Raw genomic sequence first — 20784 nt, forward strand, 5'->3', positions numbered from 1 at the left:
CACCTTTTCAAGCATAACTGACACATGATTTACTTTAGTTCTAAGACAGTAATTTTAGTAAGATTTCCTAGTTTTATGCATTTCCCTATCCTCTTGATCACTTGCAAGCTTTGAGCAGTACAAATTCATATCAGAGAAACAAAGAATTGGGAGGTTAATTCCGTTACTGTAAAACTTATCTGAAAGCAAAACTTTGCTGCTCCTGTCCTTGGCAGCTGGTTCCCCTCTAGACAGCTTTGCACAGAGGGTCTTCAGCTCGATGAACTTACAAAGCCCCTAGTTCAGTTCAGTTCAGTAGAAGCTCTCCTAGAGTTTCTATATTTTCATCTGAGGCAATTAAAAAGGGCTGTTTGTCTTTGTCAGCGATGTACAAAGCTCCTAAAGCAAGTGTGGCAAGACACCAGGCCCAGGGAAGTTCTATCTAGGATCCCCCACAGCAACCCCAGAACACAAAGAGGAACCACACTTGCCCCTGAGCTCTCAGCAAGTTGCCCAACTCAATGTGGTCAACAAAACACGTGTATGAACTATCTTAGGACAGCACTGCTACCACTGGCCTGGAGAGAACACAACTGACCTGGAGAGAACATAACTGGCCTCTTCCAGTCATGTCCTGTTTCTGAGGACAACGAAAATTACCGTGTACAGATAGGACAGAAACTGTCAGTGCTTCTGAAGATGTTTCTCCAGTCCCTCAGCCTTTGCTAAGCAATTGTTCACGTTGAGAAAATAGGTGGCCACCTTCACTTAAAAGCCTGGCTTCTTGTGACACAGCCTGGAGAGACTTGTGGCCCTTAGTGGCAGCCAAACCACCACGTTTTTACTACTTGCTTGTGACTGTCAGGGTTTCACTCGAGCTCTACCACACCGAGTTACTGCAGATCTGCAAGAAGAATCTGATCCAACGATTTGCTGATCCAAACAGCAGCTGCCGTCGTAGAGATGAAACTTCTCTGCTGGAGAACTTACGACCTGGGCTTAAAATAAACTTTTCTCTTTGTTGCTTATTCATTTTAAACTTGAAAGGTACCATCCTTAAGAGGAAGCATTTTGAAAACTAAATCATTCTTACATACACTGACTTGGTGAGAACTGTGATAGACAAGAGGCTCAAGAACAGCTCTATTCTACACTGGAAAGAACCTGGCTACTACAAACCTGACAGCAGGCTTAAAAACCTCTGGACTGTTAATTTTTCCTCTTAATTGAACTGTTGGCAAAGAGAAATCCTCTCTACTCATTTCTAAGATGTACGTAAAATCATTTCCTCTCTACCCATTTCTAAGGTGTACTTAAAATCATTTCCTCTCTACTCTTTTCTAAGGTCTACTTGAAATTTTTTATTTCCTCTCTACTCTTTTTCTAAGGCGTACTTAAAATCATTTCCTCTCTACTCTTTTCTAAGGTCTACTTGAAATTTTTTATTTCCTCTCTACTCTTTTTCTAAGGTGTACTTAAAATCATTTCCTCTCTACTCTTTTCTAAGGTATACTTGAAATTTTTTATTTCCTCTCTACTCTTTTTCTAAGGCGTACTTAAAATCATTTCCTCTCTACTCTTTTCTAAGGTCTACTTGAAATTTTTTATTTCCTCTCTCTATTTTTTTTTCTAAGGTGTACTTAAAATCATTTCCTCTCTACTCTTTTCTAAGGTCTACTTGAAATTTTTTATTTCCTCTCTACTCTTTTTCTAAGGCATACTTAAAATCATTTCCTCTCTATTCTTTTCTAAGGTCTACTTGAAATTTTTTATTTCCTCTCTCTATTTTTTTTTCTAAGGTGTACTTAAAATCATTTCCTCTCTACTCTTTTCTAAGGTATACTTGAAATTTTTTATTTCCTCTCTACTCTTTTTCTAAGGCATACTTAAAATCATTTCCTCTCTATTCTTTTCTAAGGTCTACTTGAAATTTTTTATTTCCTCTCTCTATTTTTTTTTCTAAGGTGTACTTAAAATCATTTCCTCTCTACTCTTTTCTAAGGTCTACTTGAAATTTTTTATTTCCTCTCTACTTTTTTTCCTAAGGTGTACTTAAAATCATTTCCTCTCTACTCTTTTCTAAGGTGTACTTAAAATTATTTCCTCTCTACCCATTTCTAAGATGTACTTAAAATTGTTTGCCTATTTGATTTCCCGTCCCATTATTCTGATTTTTTTTTTCTTGCTCTAGTTATCCAACTGTCTATATGTTTCATTTAGGAGAGGAAGCAGACAAGGCAGTCAGTCTCACCTAGCTGAAACATCTGTTTTTCCAGGCCTCCTCACTCCAGAGTACCTTTGGATTAACATTCTAAAGGATTTGTCTTATAAAAGAAGTCATCAAGCATGAGAAAGTAAGATGAGGGATACAGACAGCTCTGCTCCCTTTAAGACAGGCTACATTTCTCTTCTAGTGCCCTATACTCTATGATGTACTCTGGGTAAATCTGGTACTTTTCAAAGACAACAAAGACAGAAGGGTTGAATTCGTTGTCCACACAGCTGTCATAAAACCGAAGGCTGCTAAGAGGCTTTGGTGGGGGGCGAACGTAGGCATCAGCGCCTCTGACGTAATCTCCAACCAGCACACGAGCCACGAACATGCTGCTGGTCTTCCCCACAGGCTGGCAGTACTCGTGGGAATAGGAAGCATCTCTAGCAAAGTAACTTCCTGGAAAATGGTAGGAAAAGGTAGTGATGAGGCATAATGGGTCAGGTGACAGCAAAAACTCAGCGTCCCCTGGCTTCGCAACAAGATGTTTGACTCAGCTTTCAGGTCTCCTCTTATGCAGTTCACATAATGCCATAGAGAAGGGATTTCACCACAGAAATTCCCTTTGGGATTTGCTGCATTAGGAATAATTCTTGCAAAAACCAGAACACGTGGAAACACTACAGGTAGGGGTAGTATGGTAAAGAAGAACACAGAGCTGGTGGAGCCAGACCTGAGCAGGGCCACAAGGGTGATCCAGGGACTGGAGCACCTCTGCTATGGGGCTGAGGGAGCTGGAGTTGTTTAGCCAGGAGAATAGAACACTCCAGGAGAACCTTAGAGCTGCCTTCCAGTACCTGAAAGGATCCTCCAGGAAGGCTGCAGAGGGACTTTTCCTAACGGTGTCTAGCAATAGGACAAGGGGGAATGGTTTGAAGCTGAAGGAGAGCAGGGTTAGACTGAATCTGAGGAAGTTCAATACGAGGGTGGTGAGACTCTGGAATAGGCTGTTCAAGGAGGCTGTGGCTGCCTCCTGCCTGGGGGTGTTGAGGGCCAGGTTGGATGAGGCCTTGAGCAGCTGAGTCCAGTTGAGAGGTGTCCCTGCCCATGGTGGGGAGGTTGGAGGAGATGATCTCTCAGGTCCCTTCCAACCTGAGCCATTCTAGGATTCCATGATTTCACTGCTGAATTTCCATTAAGATTTTGTATTTTAGGCATAGTTCTTTCAAAACCGAAAGCATATAAAACCCCACTACAGGTATGTCTGCTATGGTAAGAGGGACAGAGTGGAAAACATGAGGACCTGCCATGATCACACTGAGGGAATGCACACCTTTCCTGCTCATTGCCCTGATGACTAGAGGCCATTTCTCTGGCAAGTTCAAATTATGAACAGGAACCTTCAGAACACCCCACCTACAGCAAAGGAGGCTTTTCACATCCCTGCATGCTAACACCTTGTGAAAAGACTTACCCCTGCACCAAGCAAATCCTCCTCCTCTGCAGAGGGAAGGAAGATCACAATACTAACTCTAATTCCTACCTCTTCTTTTCACTCTGTATCTATATTTGAAGACTTCAAAACTTGGCTGTAGCATCAGGGGAGTTTGAGGAGATGTAATCACAGAGTCACTTCCTACATACCCTTCCCATAGTTAGTTCCATTGCTCCCACAAGTCCTCCAGTCAAAGTTGTGAAGGCAGATGGATTCCAGGAAGCTCCTCTTGGTTCCATGGAACAGGAGCTTTTCATTAACATCTTTCCCTCCATTTTCCCTCTTCATCTGCTCCTTTTGCCTAACAGAAAAATGCAGGGGAGGAGAGCATGAGGCATTGAAGCAAGAGGAGAAAGGGTTTTAAAAGCATATAACATAAATATCAGCTTAATGAGATCTCCCCTCTGCTTTCTCCCTCTCAGACTGGAAGATGAGACAGACTTAGCAGTATGATGAGCAGTCACAAGATGAGCAATATGCTGACAGCAGTGCCCAGCAATTCTAAATCCTTCTGGCTTTTGAAAGTGAATTAAGTAAGCACGGACATTCCTGCAGTCCCCACTGCATCAATCTCTTGCTGCTCTGTAGGGTCCTACTAGTGCTGCTTTAATGTCTCCTGTCTCTTTGCAGAGGTGTCCCTGCCCATGGTATAGAGGTTGGAGTAGATGAGCTCTCAGGTCCCTTCCAACTTAAGCCATTCTGTGTATCTATGAACATACAGGACACCAGCTCATGGAGACTCACTCCCCATAAGGATGAGGAAACAATTACTGACCACTGAAACACCTTCCAGAGGGATGGGTTCTGAATCCTCTCTATTTTAAGGACTTTGTAGTTTTTCATTGTTTGAAGGAAGAGCTGCTTTATTCTGTCGTATTCAGAGCTTGTATTACTGATCACCACTGCCTGTAAAAGAGAAACCAAAGCACAAAACATCAGGCTTTAGTGAGCTGGTAAGATGCAGAAGCCCAACTACAGCAGACAGACTTTCAGAAGAGTCCCCAGGTTACAGTTAGGAAGGTTAATTTAATGCTTTAGATTGTGACTCTGTGATTAGTTAGGACAGACAATATGACAAGCGGTATGCCACTCCTGCTTTGCAAGGGCACTTCACCTCTCTTTAGGAAGGATGCTGAAAGCAAAAGGATAAAGTGTTTATCCCAAGTAAGAGCTGGCACTTGTCACTTTACATCTCAAGGAAACAGGAATGTCACAAAGAAAACCTGAGTGACTGTTCCAGATAATATTAGTTTTCTATATAAAGCTGGTTAAGAACAGAAGCATCAGAATGTTAGGAAGAAGTTCTTCCCCACGAGGGTGGTGAGACACTGGAACAGGTGGCCCAGGGAGGTGGTGGAAGCCTCATCCCTGGAAGTTTTTAAGGACAGGCTGGATGTGGCTGTGAGCAACTCTGTGTCTCTGATCTTCTAGAACAAATACTTCTCTTCCATGAACTGGACTGAAAATACATAGTGCTGGTGGACTGACATCCCTTGTTACAGCTGTCTAAGCCCAGTGGGGACTCAACATCCCACCTAATCAAAGTTGTGTTAAGTAGGGGAGCTGCAGTGCTCATCCTAGGAAGGAGAAAGACACCAACACCTTAACCTGGCAAGCCAGAGCTCCACGTTCTAGAAGGCTGAGTTTAGAGAGGACATAAAACAGGATTTGTGTTTCACAGCTGCGTAGTAAGAATTGGAGTTCCACAGCCCTCTTGTGCATTAATCACAGAATCCTAGAATGGCTCAGGTTGGAAGGGACCTCAGAGATCATCTCCTCCAACCTCCCCACCATGCCCAGGGACACCTCTCAACTAGACTCAGCTGCTCAAGGCCTCATCCAACCTGGCCTTCAACACCCCCAGGCAGGAGGCAGCCACAGCCTCCCTGGGCAGCCTGTTCCAGAGTCTCACCACCCTCAGACTGAAGAACTTCTTCCTCAGATCCAGTCTAACCCTGCTCTCCCTTAGCTGCACACCATTCCCCCTTGTCCTGTCTCTAGCACCTTCAGGAAAAGTCCCTCTGCAGCCTTTCTGTAGGATCCCTTCAGCTATTGGAAGGCAGCTCTCAGGTCCCCCCCACCAGGAGTCTTCTCCAGCCTATCCAACCCCAGCTTCTCCAGCCTGTCCTCATAGCCCTTGGATCTTCTTTGTGGCCCTTAGTGATGAAGAGGCCTGTCATACAGAAGTCCCCTAAGGTTTAAGAATGAAGCCAGCTGCACAGAGAAGAATTATTTATTTGAATTTATTAAAAAAGCTCTTACAGAGTTGACATTTCCCATGTCCTATTACAAGAGTGTTTTCCAAAGCTTCTTTACAACACATAATCGGAATGGCTTCTATTATCTGCATGCTCTGTGACACCACAGCTCAAGTTGATCACCATCTCCTACAAGCTTACAATTGTGCCTCTATATCCCAGATATATTTATGCATACTCCTTTTTTTTTCTTTTCTCTTTTAAACTGAAAACATGCTTTTGTTGTCTGTTGCATGTTTTACTGAGGAGCTGTAACCTTTCTGTGTAAACCAGAGGGGCAGCCACATAGTGTAAGCCCAAATCTTCGAAGAAAGGTACTGGAGCAGCTCTGCTGTGGGGACAGGTTGAGGGAGCTGGGCTTGTTCAGCCTGAAGAAGGGAAGGCTCTGGGGGGACCTTAGAGCTGCCTCCCAGTACCTGAAGGGATTCTCCAGGAAGGCTGCAGAGGGACTTTCCATGAGGGTGTCTAGAGACAGGACAAGGGAGAATGGTTTGAAGCTGAGGGAGAGCAGGGTTAGACTGGAGCTGAGGAAGAAATTCTTCAGTACAAGGGTGGTGACACCCTGGAACAGGCTGCTCAGGGAGGCTGTGGCTGCCTACTGCCTGGGGGTGTTGAAGGCCAGGATGGATGAGGCTTTGAGCAGCTGAGTCTAGTTGAGAGGTGTCCCTGCCCATGGTGGGGAGATTAAAGGAGATGAACTCGAGGTCCCTTCCAACCTGAGCCATTCTGTGATTCAATTATTTAATCCTATGATGGTCTCCAGGCAGTAAAGCCAGCTCTCTTTTGCATGAAGACTTTGTGGGTTGCCCTTTTTTCCCCAAGGACACTTCCCTTGCTACTGAAGAGTAATGCCACATTGCTATTGCAGGTTGATACTTAGTAACAACAGAGAATCAGAGAATGGGAAGGGACCTCCAAAGCTCATCCAGTCCAACCCCCCTGCAGTCAGCAAGGACATCCTCCACTAGATGAGGTTGTTCAGAGCCTTGTCCAGCCTGACCTGGAATATCTCCAGAGGTGGAGCCTCAACTATCTCCCTGGGCAACCTGTAGCAGTGTTCCACCACCCTCATGCTAATGAAGTTTTTCTTAACAAACTTCTTTAGCATCTTTTCAGACCTGAAAAGAGAACATGAGCCTTTGCCAAGCCACTAGCAAGGGGTGGAGATTCTGAGGCAGAGAATCATCACTGTCCTGACAGCAGTCTCTGATAGCCTGAGCCTGTGCAAGAACAGCACTCTGAGATCAAACCCCTATCACGGAATCATAGAATGGTTTGGGTTGGAAGGGACCTCCAAAGGTCATCCAGTCCAATCCCATCTGCTTAGCTTTGCTTTTGGGAGGCTCCTATCAACAACAGTAACCCAACTAGAACTAATGAAGCAGAGACAGACTCCTTGCATTGCATCAGCTCCCATCCTGTTCTAGTACAGCAGCCTTTGGTGTGTGTGTGTCAGGATTCAGCATCACAGCTGCCACACAAAAACCAATTCTCTAAGCAAACCCACTGCACACATTGCTCAGCTGTACACTAAAGACACAACTGAAAACACAGCCTGAAGTTCAAGACAATTTGACAGAAAGCCCCAGGTCACTTGGTCACATCTTCCTTGGTCTAGTCAGTCACAGAAACATTCACAACTCTTTGTCAGTCCTCTTACTGCAGTGGGCCAGTGATGCCTGTATCAGGTGATAGGATGAGAGGGAAGGGCCTGAAACTGTGTCAGGGGAGGTTTAGGTTGGAGATCAGGAAAAATTTCTTTGCTGCAAGAGTGGTCAGGCATTGGAACTGACTACCCAGGGAGGTGGTGGAGTCATCATCCCTGGAGATGTTCAAGAAATGTGTGGCCATGGCACCTGGGGACAGGGTTTAGTGACTATGGTGGTGCTGGGTGGACGGTTGGACTCGATCTTAGAGAGCTTTTCCACCTGAAGCAATTCTAGGATTCTAGGTGGTGAATACAAATTCCTTTTATTTTGCCTTCCAAAGGTTTTCTGACTACTAATTCCACCTTGTCTGATACAGAAAGACTGAAGAAATCCAAATCCACTTGCCAGTTTGTTTTGCTGCTTGTCATTGTGCATTTCATACCCTCTGCTTTCTAGGGTGATTCTAAATGACTGAACAGCTTAAGACACTGCAACACTCCAAAAACAGTCCATGGTACCAAACCAGAGCTGCTCTTTGCAAGCAAAGACAACCTTCCCCCCATGTCACAGAGGGGTTCTCTTTTAAAATGGGTCACTTCCAGCGCAGCAAATTCTGCCAGGATTATTTGCCTGAAGAGAAGGGAGTTCATCGAGTCGGAACAGTCAGGTGGTCACCACATGCATGCAGAATCACAGCCAGCCTCAATATTACCTACTGCAAAAAAAGCAATCTTAGGGTCCCACAGAAATTGTTCATCTAGCCCAGGCTTCCACTTCTAGCTTCAGCTAGAGGTTACTCAGGGTTTTGTCACTTTTGAGGTACAGAATGAACTTTTCCTTTCCTATGAAAGGCACTCAGGTTAACAAGTGAGGATGGGCTGAGGGAGCTGGGGGTGTTCAGCCTGGAGAAGACTCCAGAGGAACCTTAGAGCTGCTTTCCAGTAGCTGAAGGGATCCTGCAGGAAGGCTGCAGAGGGACTTTTCCTGAGGGTGTCTAGAGACAGGACAAGGGGGAATGGTTTGAAGCTGAGGGAGAGCAGGGTTAGACTGGAGCTGAGGAAGAAGTTCTTCAGTCTGAGGGTGGTGAGACTCTGGAACAGGCTGCCCAGGGAGGCTGTGGCTGCCTCCTGCCTGGGGGTGTTGAAGGCCAGGTTGGATGAGGCCTTGAGCAGCTGAGTCTAGTTGAGAGGTGTCCCTGCCCATGGTGGGGAGGTTGGAGGAGATGAGCTCTGAGGTCCTTTCCAACCTGAGCCATTCTAGGATTCTATTTCCTTTGGTGCCAACTCAGCAAACTGAGCTCTGGGAAACAAGACAATTCTTCTGTTTCAGTACCACCAGCAACATCATGGATCTGCACATGCCATTCCAGGGCCTCTCCCACTCGTCTCATTCACTCCAGAAACACCACAACAAATGGACTCAACTGAAGTTTTCAGAGTAAATAAGGGAAGCACTTAAGTACATACAACTTGGAGGCCTATAAAGAACTCAGCTTCCTGTCTTCCTGCCCTGCTTGGGAAAAATTTAAGCTTGTCTTCATCAGTTAAGATACTGATAAGGCAAGAGCAGAGCTGATTACCCACAGCCTTTATTATTTTGACATAGCTCAAAATATACCAGGCCCAAAGCTTCAAAAGCTCTTGCTGGCAGATTCCCACACAAACTCAGAATGAGTTCATTCAGCAGGTGCTGGCTACCTGACACTTTGACAGCCTTGAAAAAGGAGGGGGTTTTGCTGATTGTGAAAGCCAGCTGTTTGTAGTGAGCCAATGTGCAGAGCAGTTTGGTTCAGTTTTTCCAACTGATTTTTTTCAGCACTGTATTTTGATGACTTTGCTGCACAGGTACTGATGTTACATGGAGCAAGGCATCACCCAGCACAAGAGGTGTAAAAGCACAACACAGACTAACTGAAACCAGCCCATGGAAGCTAAGAGACATTGTATTTCTGGTTCTCAGACTACACTAGGGGACATAAAACACAAAGAGAATGGCAATGAAAGCAGCCAGAAGGAATCCCCAGCCTGGAAATCTGGCATTACTTCTGTCCCATCTCTAGCCATCTAGGCTGGGCCAACAGAAATTGGTCAGCAGCATGCAAGATTGTGTGACAGAACTGACAAGGAATCACAGAACCACAGAATGTTAGAGGGTTGGAAGGGACCTGGGAAGATGATGCAGTCCAACACCTCTGCCAGAGCAGGATCACCTAGGGCAGCTCACACAGGAACACATCCAGGTGGGTTTTGAAATCTCTCCTGCCCCAGTGAATCCCTTCAGTTTAGTGTCATCCTACTTGGGATCATGCCTTTCCATTAGAACTACAAGAGGAGGGGCAAAAAAAGGGGAAAAAAAAAAAAAAGATACCTTGTATCCAAACTCGGGCAGTGCAGATGGATCCCAGTGGCTAGGACAGGTTTGATTTGGAATTGAAGAATCTCTCTGGCTGTTTGCAAACAGACAGGAAACAAGGTGTTAGTAACTCTGCTACTGCTCTGAACGTTCAGATTGGCAGTATCCTCTTTGACCAGATCCTATATTTGATAATAAACCACAAAAACTGGGGAACAGTCTTAGGCTGTGGGCTCTGCATGCTGCCATTCAATTGTCAAGAGTCCTCCTTCACTTGCTTTTGTAAGAAACAACTTTCCAGTGCCAGGCCTGTGGCAGTGGTACCTGCAGTAATCTGTATCCCAGACACCTGCTGATGCATAAAGCTGAGAGGCTGTGATGCAGCTTCTGATGCAGCAATATCTGTGTTCTTTCACAGGATCACAGAATGGTAGAGGTTGGAAGGGACCTCCAGAGATCATCCAGTGCAACCCCCCTGCCAGAGCAGAAGCTCCTAGAGCAGGTCACACAGGAACACATCCAGGTGGGTTTGGAATGTCTCCAGAGAAGGAGACTCCACTCCTCTCTGGGCAGCCTGCTCCAGGGCCCTGGCACCCTCACAGGGAAAAAGTTTTCCCTTCTGTTCCCGTGGCACCTCCTCTGCTCCAGCTTGCCCCCATTGCCCCTTGTCCTGTCCTTGGACATCCCTGAGCAGAGCCTGGCTCCATCCTCCCCACACTGCCCTGCACGTCTTTATCCCCAGGAATGAGGGCACCCCTCAGGCTGCTCTGCTCCAAGCTGCAGAGCCCCAGCTCCCTCAGCCTGGCCTCACAAGGAAACTGGACTCTCTCAAGCAGTTCCCTGAGGTCTTTCTTGAACTGAGGGGCCCAGAACTGGACACAATATTCCAGATGTGACCTCAGCAGGACAGAGTAGAGGGGCAAGAGAACTTCTCTCGACCTACTAACCACAGTCCTTCCAGTCCACCCCAGGCTGCCATTGGCCTTCTTGACCACAAGGGCACATGGCTGGCTCATGGGCACCCTGTTGTCCACCAGGACTCCCAGTTACTTTGCACAGTTGCTGCCAGTGCTGGCAGCCATTTTGCCTTACAACTACTTGTGAGATACAAAAGCCCACCAGGAGCATCATTTACCCTCGCTTGATCTTCTGCACATCTTCAGGAGACACAAACTTTGGCCGCCTGCAGACCTGCCTTCGGGTTTTGTAAGTGATGTTTTTCTGTGTCATCTCTTGAGGAGAAAAAAAGAAGGGAAAAGCCATTAATAGGTCTACATGATGGAGTCATTCATTAATGACATTCATTAATGAAGAGTGCATATTCATTGTCCATTTCATCTGCTGAAGAGCAGCCCCCCCAAAGTCTATGTAAGCTTCATCTCCTTCCTGTAACTGTTATTTAACTTGTACCTATCTTGCTTGCTCTCTTAAGTCATTTATGTTCTTTAAATGTTGCTCCAGCAGCACAGAAAGGTCCTCAGTTTTTCATTTTTACCATCCACAGGGTTAACTCAAAGCTTACTCTGACTTTATGTGAAGACTACGAACCTTTATTTCTGATCCAATCTAAGTCTGGATAGGGTTAAGGGATATGAGGGAAGGTTACTTTGTAAAGAACTTCCTCTGGGCCATCACTCCCTCACTTTCCCTTCCATTGAGTAAATCTGGTAGTATTAGAGAAGTCATAGCTTCTACAGGTAAGACAGCTTGCAAATGAGTCTTAGTAAAGCACTACAGAGTTGTAAAGGAGACCTTTTAAAATGAGTACCTTTAAAATTGAGCTCGTAGTGATGCAAGCCAGCCTGGAAAGATATGGCGGCATCTGGATCTGCTAGATACAAATTCTCAATAACAGCAGAAGGTGGTGATTTCACACTATCTCCTTCTCCCTTTGCAGGGGTGAGGGGAGAGGGGAAAAAAAAAGAGAAGAGTAATGAGTAAACATAGTCCGGACTAAATCCTGGAGAAGTAGTTTGGGTAGAGGGAAAGAGGCAAAGAGAAGGATGAAGAAGAATCTGCACAGAACTATAACGTGTGATTGCCAAACACTCCTAGCAGACACACAGACAGATGATTAGCAGTGATAGACACACACCAGTCCCGTTGCAATTTTTGTACTGTGCTGGGCTGAGGGAGAGTTAATTTTCTAAAGAGCAGCTGGTATAGTTCTGTGGTTTGGGTTTGTGAGGGAAACAAATGGTGGCAACCCAGGGATGTTGTTGTTATGCTGAGCGATGCTTACACTGAGTCAAGGCCTTTACTGCTGCTCACACCACCCCACCACAGTGAGTAGGCTGGGGGTGCAGAAGAAGCTGGGACAGCAGACCCCAACTGACCAAAGGATACCCTGTATCATCTTATGATCAGCACACAAAGCTGGGGTGAAAAGCAGGAAGGGGGCAGATGTTTGGAGTTACAGCATTTTGTCTTTCCAAACAACTCTCCTGTGTGACGGAACCTTGAGATGGCTAAGCACCAACTCGCTGATGTGAAGGCAGGGAAGTAGTTGTTTTGCTTTCCTTGTGTGTGCAGCTTTTGTTTTACCTATCAAACTGTCTTTATCTTGACCCACAAGTTTTCTCATTTTCACCCTTCCCATTCCCTCCCACGTCCCACGGAGGCAGCGTGAGTGAGCAGTTATGTGGTGCTTAGTTGCTGGCCAGGTGTGACAGATGCACTCAACTCCTTGACCAAACTAGGTGGTAGTTTGGTTCAGGCTTCAAAGGAAGCCTAGGCCTAAGCCATGAAGTTCTCTAGTTCTAACCTGTTCTCTGAAAGTCCACAGAGCAACTGGGTGACATGGTGAGCACTGATGCCTATCAGCCTGGGACCTGGATGATAGCTGGTGGCTCTTCCAAGCCTAATTAGTCGAGGAACAATGGAAGTGGCAAGTTGCAGGAGTCTCATGTGTACCTTTTCCATCCTATTTAATTTGACTATGAACCAATCACTTTGTTCCATAAATCACTGCACTGCCAGCCTGAGTCAGCTTTTTAGGAGCTCTCCCTGCTGAGAGGGAAGCTGCACAGCAGTGATCTCCCCTCGAGCCAGGACACTTCTCAAGGTTACTCCTTGAGACATCCCTTACTAACTGCAGATCTCCAGCACATAACCATGTGTTAAAGCACACCAAGATTTTGTATGGGCAACTCTGAATTATTCTTCTGTCCTTTGTGCAGTAAGTAATAGAGTGAAGCTAGCCAGCAGACTTCATCAAGTCTCACTCTTACAACATCCTGCTTCAGTAGAACTACTTTAGCTGCTGGCTCTGGTGGTGGTTCTTTAAACAGTCTAAAAATCTCCCTCATGACAAACTGGCACAGCTGGCAGAATCTCCATCTGCTCCACAACAGCGAAGTTAAACCACCTAGGCTGAACTCCCTAATGTACAAACCAATGTAGACTATGAGGGTATGCTGACAGAGATTCTGTCCTGCTGAAATCAAGGCCCAGCACTGCTCCATCATCTTTCCCTGTGTACTTCTCCACGTCCCTGGATCCCCTTTGTGCTCTGCAGCTATACTGGAAAGCAGGTGGGGAAAACTCATCTGCCTTGGGGGAAGGAGAGATTCCTCATTTCTTTTCCTGCATTTTTCACATTTTCTCATTAAAGAGGATTTGGCCAGCCAAGGGACATGGTAACAGATGACCTGATAGAGCGATCCTTGCACGTCCAAGGAAGCAGGACACTGCTTGGAAGAGAGACAAGACTCTGTGGCTCTGAGCAACTTGATCTAGTGTGAGGTGTCCCTGCCCATGGCAGGGAGGTTGGAACTAGATGATCCTTGAGATCCCTTCCAACCCTAACAATTCTATGATTCCATGATTCTAAGACTAATTCCTGAACAATTCCAAAGGCAATCTATCTCAAGGACAGTGGACACATGTTAAAGCTGGGCAGAAGCCATGGGCAGCCCCAAAAGGGAATTCACCTTGCTGAGTAAAGAGGGGTAGGGGGGAAGAGTCTCCAGATATTTCTTCAGAAGTGATTAGCAACACAGGGTGTGGACTCACCTCTTCTCCATATTTAATCCATTGTCCTAGGTCATTCTTCCAATACCAAATCCACTCCGTGGTCAGCACAAACGAGGGCTTTGTGACTGATGACGGTGTAGAGAGGCGGCGAAGCGAGAAGCAAGAGAGGGTCATTGTTTGGAAATTAATGCTCCTATCTGCCATGCTGCAAGGACAAATTCAGGTCATCAGAGCTCACACTGTGTATTTTATCCTCCATTCCCCAGTTCAAGCTGGTCTCGTTTTCCGTGACACAACGTGACTGCCCACACTGAATGCGGCTGGAAACAGAGGAGTGCTTCCCATAGCATGCACAGCAGCTCTCAGAGTTGTTCATCCTCAGAAGAGAACTAGGGGCTGTGAGACACCGCATGCCAGCTCAGTCCCTACTCAGAGGCTGCACTGACAGCTTAACAGAAACTTTGGAGCTACTCACACAATGTGGAAAAAGGGATTTCTGCAAGAAATAAGCACGGGCAGAGTGCTCTTGTGAGACCCCACCTCCAATCCTGCCTCCAGCTCTGGTGTCCCCAGCAGAAGAAGGACACAGAGTTGGTGGAGTGAGTCCAGAGCAGGGCCACAAAAATGATCCAAGGGCTGGAGCAGCTCTGCTATGAGGACAGGCTGAGGGAGCCGGGGGTGTTCAGCCTGGAGAAGAGGAGAAGGCACCTTAGAACTGCCTTCCAAGACCTGAAGGGATCCTACAGGAAGGCTGCAGGGGGTGTCTAGAGACAGGACAAGGGGGAATGGTTTGAAGCTGAGTGAGCAGGGTTAGACTGGAGCTGAGGAAGAAGTTCTTCGGTACAAGGGTGGTGACACTCTGGAAGAGGTTGCTCAGGGAGGCTGTGGCTGCCTCCTCCCTGGGGGTGTTCAAGGCCAGGCTGGATGAGGCCTTGATCAGCTGAGTCTAGTTGAGAGGTGTCCCTGCCCATGGTGGGAGGCTGGAGTAGATGATCTCTGAGCTCCCTTCCAACCTGAGCCATTCTAGGATTCTATGATTGTATGTGACTCAGTTTACCAGCAAGCACCTGCAGCTTATTAACTTCCTTGTTTTTCTGTAGTTCCAGAAGATGCAATCACAGCTGTCAGTCCTGAAAATAGCATTCATCTCTGGAACCACCTGGGCTCTTACTCCTGGGAGGCTTGAAAAATGAACTCTCAGAAAGACTTTGAAAGCAGCCTCTTCTTGGGAACCTTGGTCAAGATTTGTACCACCCAGCAGCCTAGTCAAGCTGCAAATCAAAATAATCTGTGTGAAGAGGCATAGGCCAAAATGATTATAGCATTTCATTGAGGCCAGACTTGGGGTCCCCTGCAAATCCAGGTGGCTTACAGAAAGGAATTAAAGGGAAAAATCAAAATAAAAAGATGGGCTGCTTACACAAAAGGCCATTCCACAACATTTTTCTAGGCACATTACAGATATTATTCTATTCTATTATTATTATCATAGATACTAGCTGTGTTAGGAAAGGAATAACCAGAGTGAAGGACCACCTGTGATTTGTTGTTAAAAGGCTCCACTTAATTATTAGTAGTAAATTACAATGCATTATCTGAAAGACTAATATTCTAAGTTTCACCCACTTCTTTTTATCATGTATAGAGCTTTAAATGAAAGATATTATTGTGTTAGTTTTAGAAGATGAAAATGGGCTGTTGCCATGCAATCACTCTGCTTTTAAAACAAGAAAAATTCCCATTTGAACATCCTCCCAGATTCTGAGAAGTGATGGAGGTCAGACATCTTTGGAAAGAAAGAGTTCTTCCTGCTTTCCTGGAAAAAAAGAAGAGTTTTTCCACAGGGGCTCAACCACATGCAAGAGGTGCAGCATCATGATACCTGCTGATGTTGGGATCACAATAGGCCTTTTCCACGTCCTCCATCATGGAAAGGTCACTCCAGGTGGTCCCATTATATATCTGCCATCGATATGGCAAATGGTAATGAACAGAGGTGCATTTATCTGTAAGGAAATCAAAGACAGTCAAGAGCTCTGCAGTAGTAAACACAGAGAGCAAGGCTGGGGGCGGGGAAGGAACAAGCATTTTTACCACTCTGGTTTTATCTCTTGGGCTTTGATATGAGCAACAAACACAGAGTGCTGAAAACACAAGTATGTTTGAACAGTAGAAGCATGTGTTTGTCTAGTCTTAACATAAACTCTCAGACTGTTAAATCTATTTCAAAGAAGCCACAACCTGCCCTCTCCTGAGACATCACACTGGCAGCTGGGAAAGCAGGGCCACAGACAGGAAGTGTGTGTCTGTGTGTTACACTTTCCCTCAATTTAAGAAGGATATTGAGATACTTGAACATGTCCAGAGAAGGGCAACGAGGCTGGGGAGAGGCCTTGAACACAAGCCCTACGAGGAGAGGCTGAAGGAGCTGGGGGTGTTTAGCCTGGAAGAGAGGAGGCTCAGGGGAGACCTCATTGCTGTCTACAACTACCTGAAATGAGGTTGTAGCCAGGTGGGGGTTGGTCTCTTCTCCCAGGCAATCAGCACCAGAACAAGAGGACACAGTCTCAAGCTGCGCCAGGGGAAGTTTAGGCTGGAGGTGAGGAGAAAGTTCTTCACAGAGAGAGTTGTTAGCCATTGGAATGTGCTGCCCAGGGAGGTGGTGGAGTCACCATCCCTGGAGGTGTTCAAGAGGGCATTGGATTTGGCACTTGGTGACATGGTTTAGTAGTCATGAGGTCTTGGGTGACAGGTTGGACTTTGATGATCCTTGAGGTCTTTTCCAACCTTATTGATTTTGTGAACACACCACCATGCTTCTCAGCTATAAAAAGTCTGGTCTACACATCACAGAAGGATGTACATATCACAGAAGGATCATGCATCTGTTGGAGAGGTGTGATGGTTTGAAACTGTCTTTTTAATTTTTCCTTGCAAAGTTCAGAACAGAGAAAGTGAAAGAATGTAAATAAGTCACTATTGGGTGTAAGAAAGCAAAATAAGGATTGTTCTAAACACTTCCATTGGATAGATAGAAATGTTTAAGAACTATTACCCAAAACAAAGTAGGCACTCTGCACATTCTGCGTTCGGCAGTGGGGGCAGTTGCTGGGCTGTCTGGCTGCTGTTTCTTCTTCTCTTCTGGCTGAAGATAACACGTACTGACCTTGGCAGCTAAGTTAACAACTTTCTGCTTAACTAACTCTGCTTCTCTGTCCAGGGGGGTCTGGGGGGAAGCTCCTGGGAGAGGGAGGCCCCTTTGGGAGTGTCCCTTTGGGGGGAAGCAAAGGGAAATTGGTTGTGCTTTTCTGTTGATTGTATATATTTGTAAATGTTGTGAATTTTGTATATTTGTACATATTCATTGCATTTCATTGTAGATTTTAGACTCTGCTTGTAAATACAGCCTTCATTTGCTTCCAGATTGGGCTAGCCTGGTTACTTGTTGGGGGGGGGGGGAATTTCAGTTCACACCGACACAAGAGGGTCCAAAACAGTGCCACAAAGATGGCTGAAGCACCCCTCCTGTGAGGACAGGCTAAGGGATTGGGTTTGTTCAGCCTGGAGAAGAGAAGGCTCTGGGGAAACATTATAGCAGCCTTCCGGTACCTGAAAGGGGCTACAGGAAAGCTGTAGGTGGTCTATAGAAACAGGTTAAGGGGGAATGGTTTGAAGCTCAGGAAGAGTAGGGTGGTGAGACTCTGGAATAGGCTGCCCAGGGAGGTTGTGGACTACTCATCCCTGGAAGTGTTTAAAACCAGGCTGGATGTGGCTTTGAGTAACCTGGTTTAGTAGGAGGTGTTCCTGTCCACGGCAAGGGTTTGGAACTAGATGATCTCTAAGGTGCCTTCCAACTCAAGGCACTCTATGACTCTAGGATAGAATTGGTTCTCTCTTTCCCTCAGTCCATTAGAACCTACAGGGTGGTTATCAAGGCCTGAATATTTCTTAGACCCAGCCCAACAAATGAGGCAGCATAAAGGACTGCAATGCTCCACAGAACATCCCCCAGAAGGGACCTAACACTCACCCCTGAACAAGCAGCTTGCTGCCTTCCTAACCAGACTGCTAGGCACTGTTGGGACTGTTGCTTTGCTTCTCACAATATGGAAAGCAGCAGCTTTTAGCTGCCTTGCATGCAAGACCTGCAACAGTGCTGTCTACCTTCCCCACAGCTAGAGGAAGGCTTTGGTGGTTTTTAAAACCACCTGTGTTTTCTATGCATGTTTGAGTTCAGACCTGCTGAGCACCCCTGCATGCGTGCATGCTGCTGGCCACAGGTAGAGGCTGACCTCCAGGCCTCCCTGCTGAGGGAAGCTGATGTACACCCCACATCCCAGTATGGACCAAACCTCTTCTTTACAACTTTTGAGCCAGATGTGGCAAAGCACTCCACCTCTCCAATCACCATTTGAGTTTAGCTATTTTGTGGTCACAGTCTGGCTGCTTCAGGCAGCAGTAGTGGTTAAAAAGTAAGCCCTGAAGTAACTTACTCATCTGCCTCTCAGAAAAGGAGCTTATGAGGGGAGGACTGCATCTTTACCAGAAGAAACCCACTACAGAAATGCTGAACACACACACACACACACCTTAGAGCAAACTTAGCTCTAAGCAAACAAAGCTTAGCAGCTTACTGCCCAGATCCTAAGCAAAAGCAAACAAACTCTGATCTGCTTTAAATGGATCTTACACCAAGACCAGGTGCTGATTAAAAAAGTAGTCCTTTAGAAAGGCCCTGGATGAGTGCATTGAAAGAAAATCTCACAGTACCTCCTCATAAGGAAGAGCCCAACCTGGGGGTTAAGCAACTGTTATGGGATAGCCTCCTAATCCAACTGTCCATGCTTTTATTTTTCTCCCAGACCTCAGTTATTGGCCACTCCTAGGTAGTTTTTGGACTGGATTATCTTTAGCTTAGCTGGTACAACTTCTGTGTTTTCTTAAGATGTTCCAACACCTCAGATCACTTTTGAAAGGACTTGCTGGAGGAGAATATGGCTTTTACCTGATGTATGTAGGATACTGCAGGAATAAAAGCTGACATCTTGTTATCAATTGTCAGTGATGACAGCACTGAGGCCAGCTCTTGAACTGATCTAATAGTTACAGAAAGTCTGACATTTAATACTGGAAGAGTTTTTGCCACAGAAACATACCCAACAGGACCAAACGAGGCCACAGATGGACTTTCTCTAGGAGAAAGGGTTTCACTCTATCCACTTGACTTTCACCTGATTATGTTTGTAATTCTGACAGTATTTGTTAGTGACTTGGAAACACAGTGAAGGAGTGGAAAGGCACCATCAGCACTGCCACTCCATGAGGCCACCACCAGCCTGAGCCACTGAGTGGGGAGCGGCTGTGCAGACCCTGCTCTCTGAAGAGAACTTACCATTATTTTTGCAGTACTTCCAAACATAGAACACACATATCTCATCACACTTTTCTTCTTTGGTGCTCTTTGAATCTTTAGCAGAGGAATCATCTTTTATATCTGCAGGAAAGAACACATCAGTCCTTATTTGTCCTTTGTACCAACACACAACCCTGTGAGAAAGACATTGGATTTGGGATTTCATCCCAGCAGTAACAAGGAGTTGACTACAGTAGCTAAGTCAAGCAGGATCTGACAATCTCCCATACAGCCCACTGCATGAGTTAGAGCTTTGTGACTGACCAGTGAACCCCTACAGAGGGAGAAGGTTCAGTGGAGGTGGCCAAGGACAAGGTCACCAAGCCCAGAAAGTAAGGCAGGGTGTGATTGACTGTGACTATTTCAAGGAGGCTGACTTTGTCTCCACACAAGGGGGACCAGAGAGTGGCCTTCATTGTAGTGTGGCAGTGTGAGCTGAGTGGATCAACCAGTGGTATAAATGTTTCTCACTCAGGTAGCCAGACCAATGTGGGGGTGAGTCAATATAGGCCTCAGCCCAGCACAGGGGTATCAAAACTAAGTATCTAACAAAAGGACTGTGAAGAGAGCAAGAGTCTTGAGCTGCTTCAACCCGCAGGCTGGGATAGAGTTAATTTTCTTCACAGCAGCTCACATGATGCTGTGTTTTAGCTTTCTGACCAAAGCACTGCTGATAACACACTAGCTTTTGCTGAGCAGTGTCTGCACAGCATCAAGGCCTTCTCTGTTTCTTAGCCTGCCTCCTGGTGAACAGACTGGGGGCTACACAATAGGATAGGAGGGGAGGATCCAAACTAACCAAAGAAATATTCCACACAAGATTATGCTCAGCAATAACATGGAAAAGAGGGAGTTTTAGGAGGGTTGGCCATCTTCTGCTCAGGGACTGGCTGGGCATCAGCCTATCCATGGGAGATGGTGAGTGATGCCTTTGTGTCACTTGATTTTCTTTGTTCTCTTCTTTCTTATTCCTCTTCCTTTTTGCTTCCCTCCTCCCCCATCCCATCTTGACCCTCAAGAGTTCTTGCATGATTTCTTTCTTTTTCCCCTGTTCTCCTAGGGACTGGGGGGAAGCAAAGCTAGTGGCTGCATGGTGCCTAGCTGCCCACCAGGGTTAACCCACAATACCTCTCAACATCAACTATTTTCAAGTAAATAAATCTGACATTATCATTACATCTGAAAGGAGCTGTTCAGGGAATATTGGACTCTTACAGGCTTTAAAGCCAAGGCCCTGCTGCCCAGGAGGACTTGGAGATCTGTGAGTTCCTGTTCCCTCATGGACAGGTACATGAGGACAACCACTTCACTGAGAGAGCTATATGCGTTCCCTGGGGAGAGAAGGCAAGGAAGGATATCACATGCACAGACACAACTCTGTCTGCTTCCCAGGAAGGAAGCATGGTCTCCAGAACAGTGCAGAGAGCAATCCCAGCTGTGCTGCACAATTC

The 20784-nt window shown here is 46.0% G+C and overlaps 1 protein-coding gene across 1 annotated transcript in view; it reads right to left on the reverse strand.

Annotated features, from left to right (window-relative positions):
• Positions 1 to 2366: 2366 nt before the first annotated feature.
• The window catches only part of LOC128981071 (zinc finger CCCH-type antiviral protein 1-like), a 28980-nt gene continuing 10562 nt past the window's right edge, over positions 2367 to 20784 (reverse strand). Inside the window, exons 6-14 of the mRNA XM_054399720.1 lie at positions 19313 to 19414; positions 15803 to 15926; positions 13960 to 14125; positions 11714 to 11834; positions 11081 to 11177; positions 9961 to 10039; positions 4462 to 4592; positions 3836 to 3987; positions 2367 to 2650 (exon numbers count right to left, since the gene is read on the reverse strand). Coding sequence (XP_054255695.1) covers positions 2367 to 2650; positions 3836 to 3987; positions 4462 to 4592; positions 9961 to 10039; positions 11081 to 11177; positions 11714 to 11834; positions 13960 to 14125; positions 15803 to 15926; positions 19313 to 19414 — 1256 coding nt within the window. The remainder of the gene's footprint in view (positions 2651 to 3835; positions 3988 to 4461; positions 4593 to 9960; positions 10040 to 11080; positions 11178 to 11713; positions 11835 to 13959; positions 14126 to 15802; positions 15927 to 19312; positions 19415 to 20784) is intronic.

The sequence above is a fragment of the Indicator indicator genome, chromosome 3 (genome assembly GCF_027791375.1).
Source record: "Indicator indicator isolate 239-I01 chromosome 3, UM_Iind_1.1, whole genome shotgun sequence".
Lineage (NCBI taxonomy): Eukaryota > Metazoa > Chordata > Aves > Piciformes > Indicatoridae > Indicator > Indicator indicator.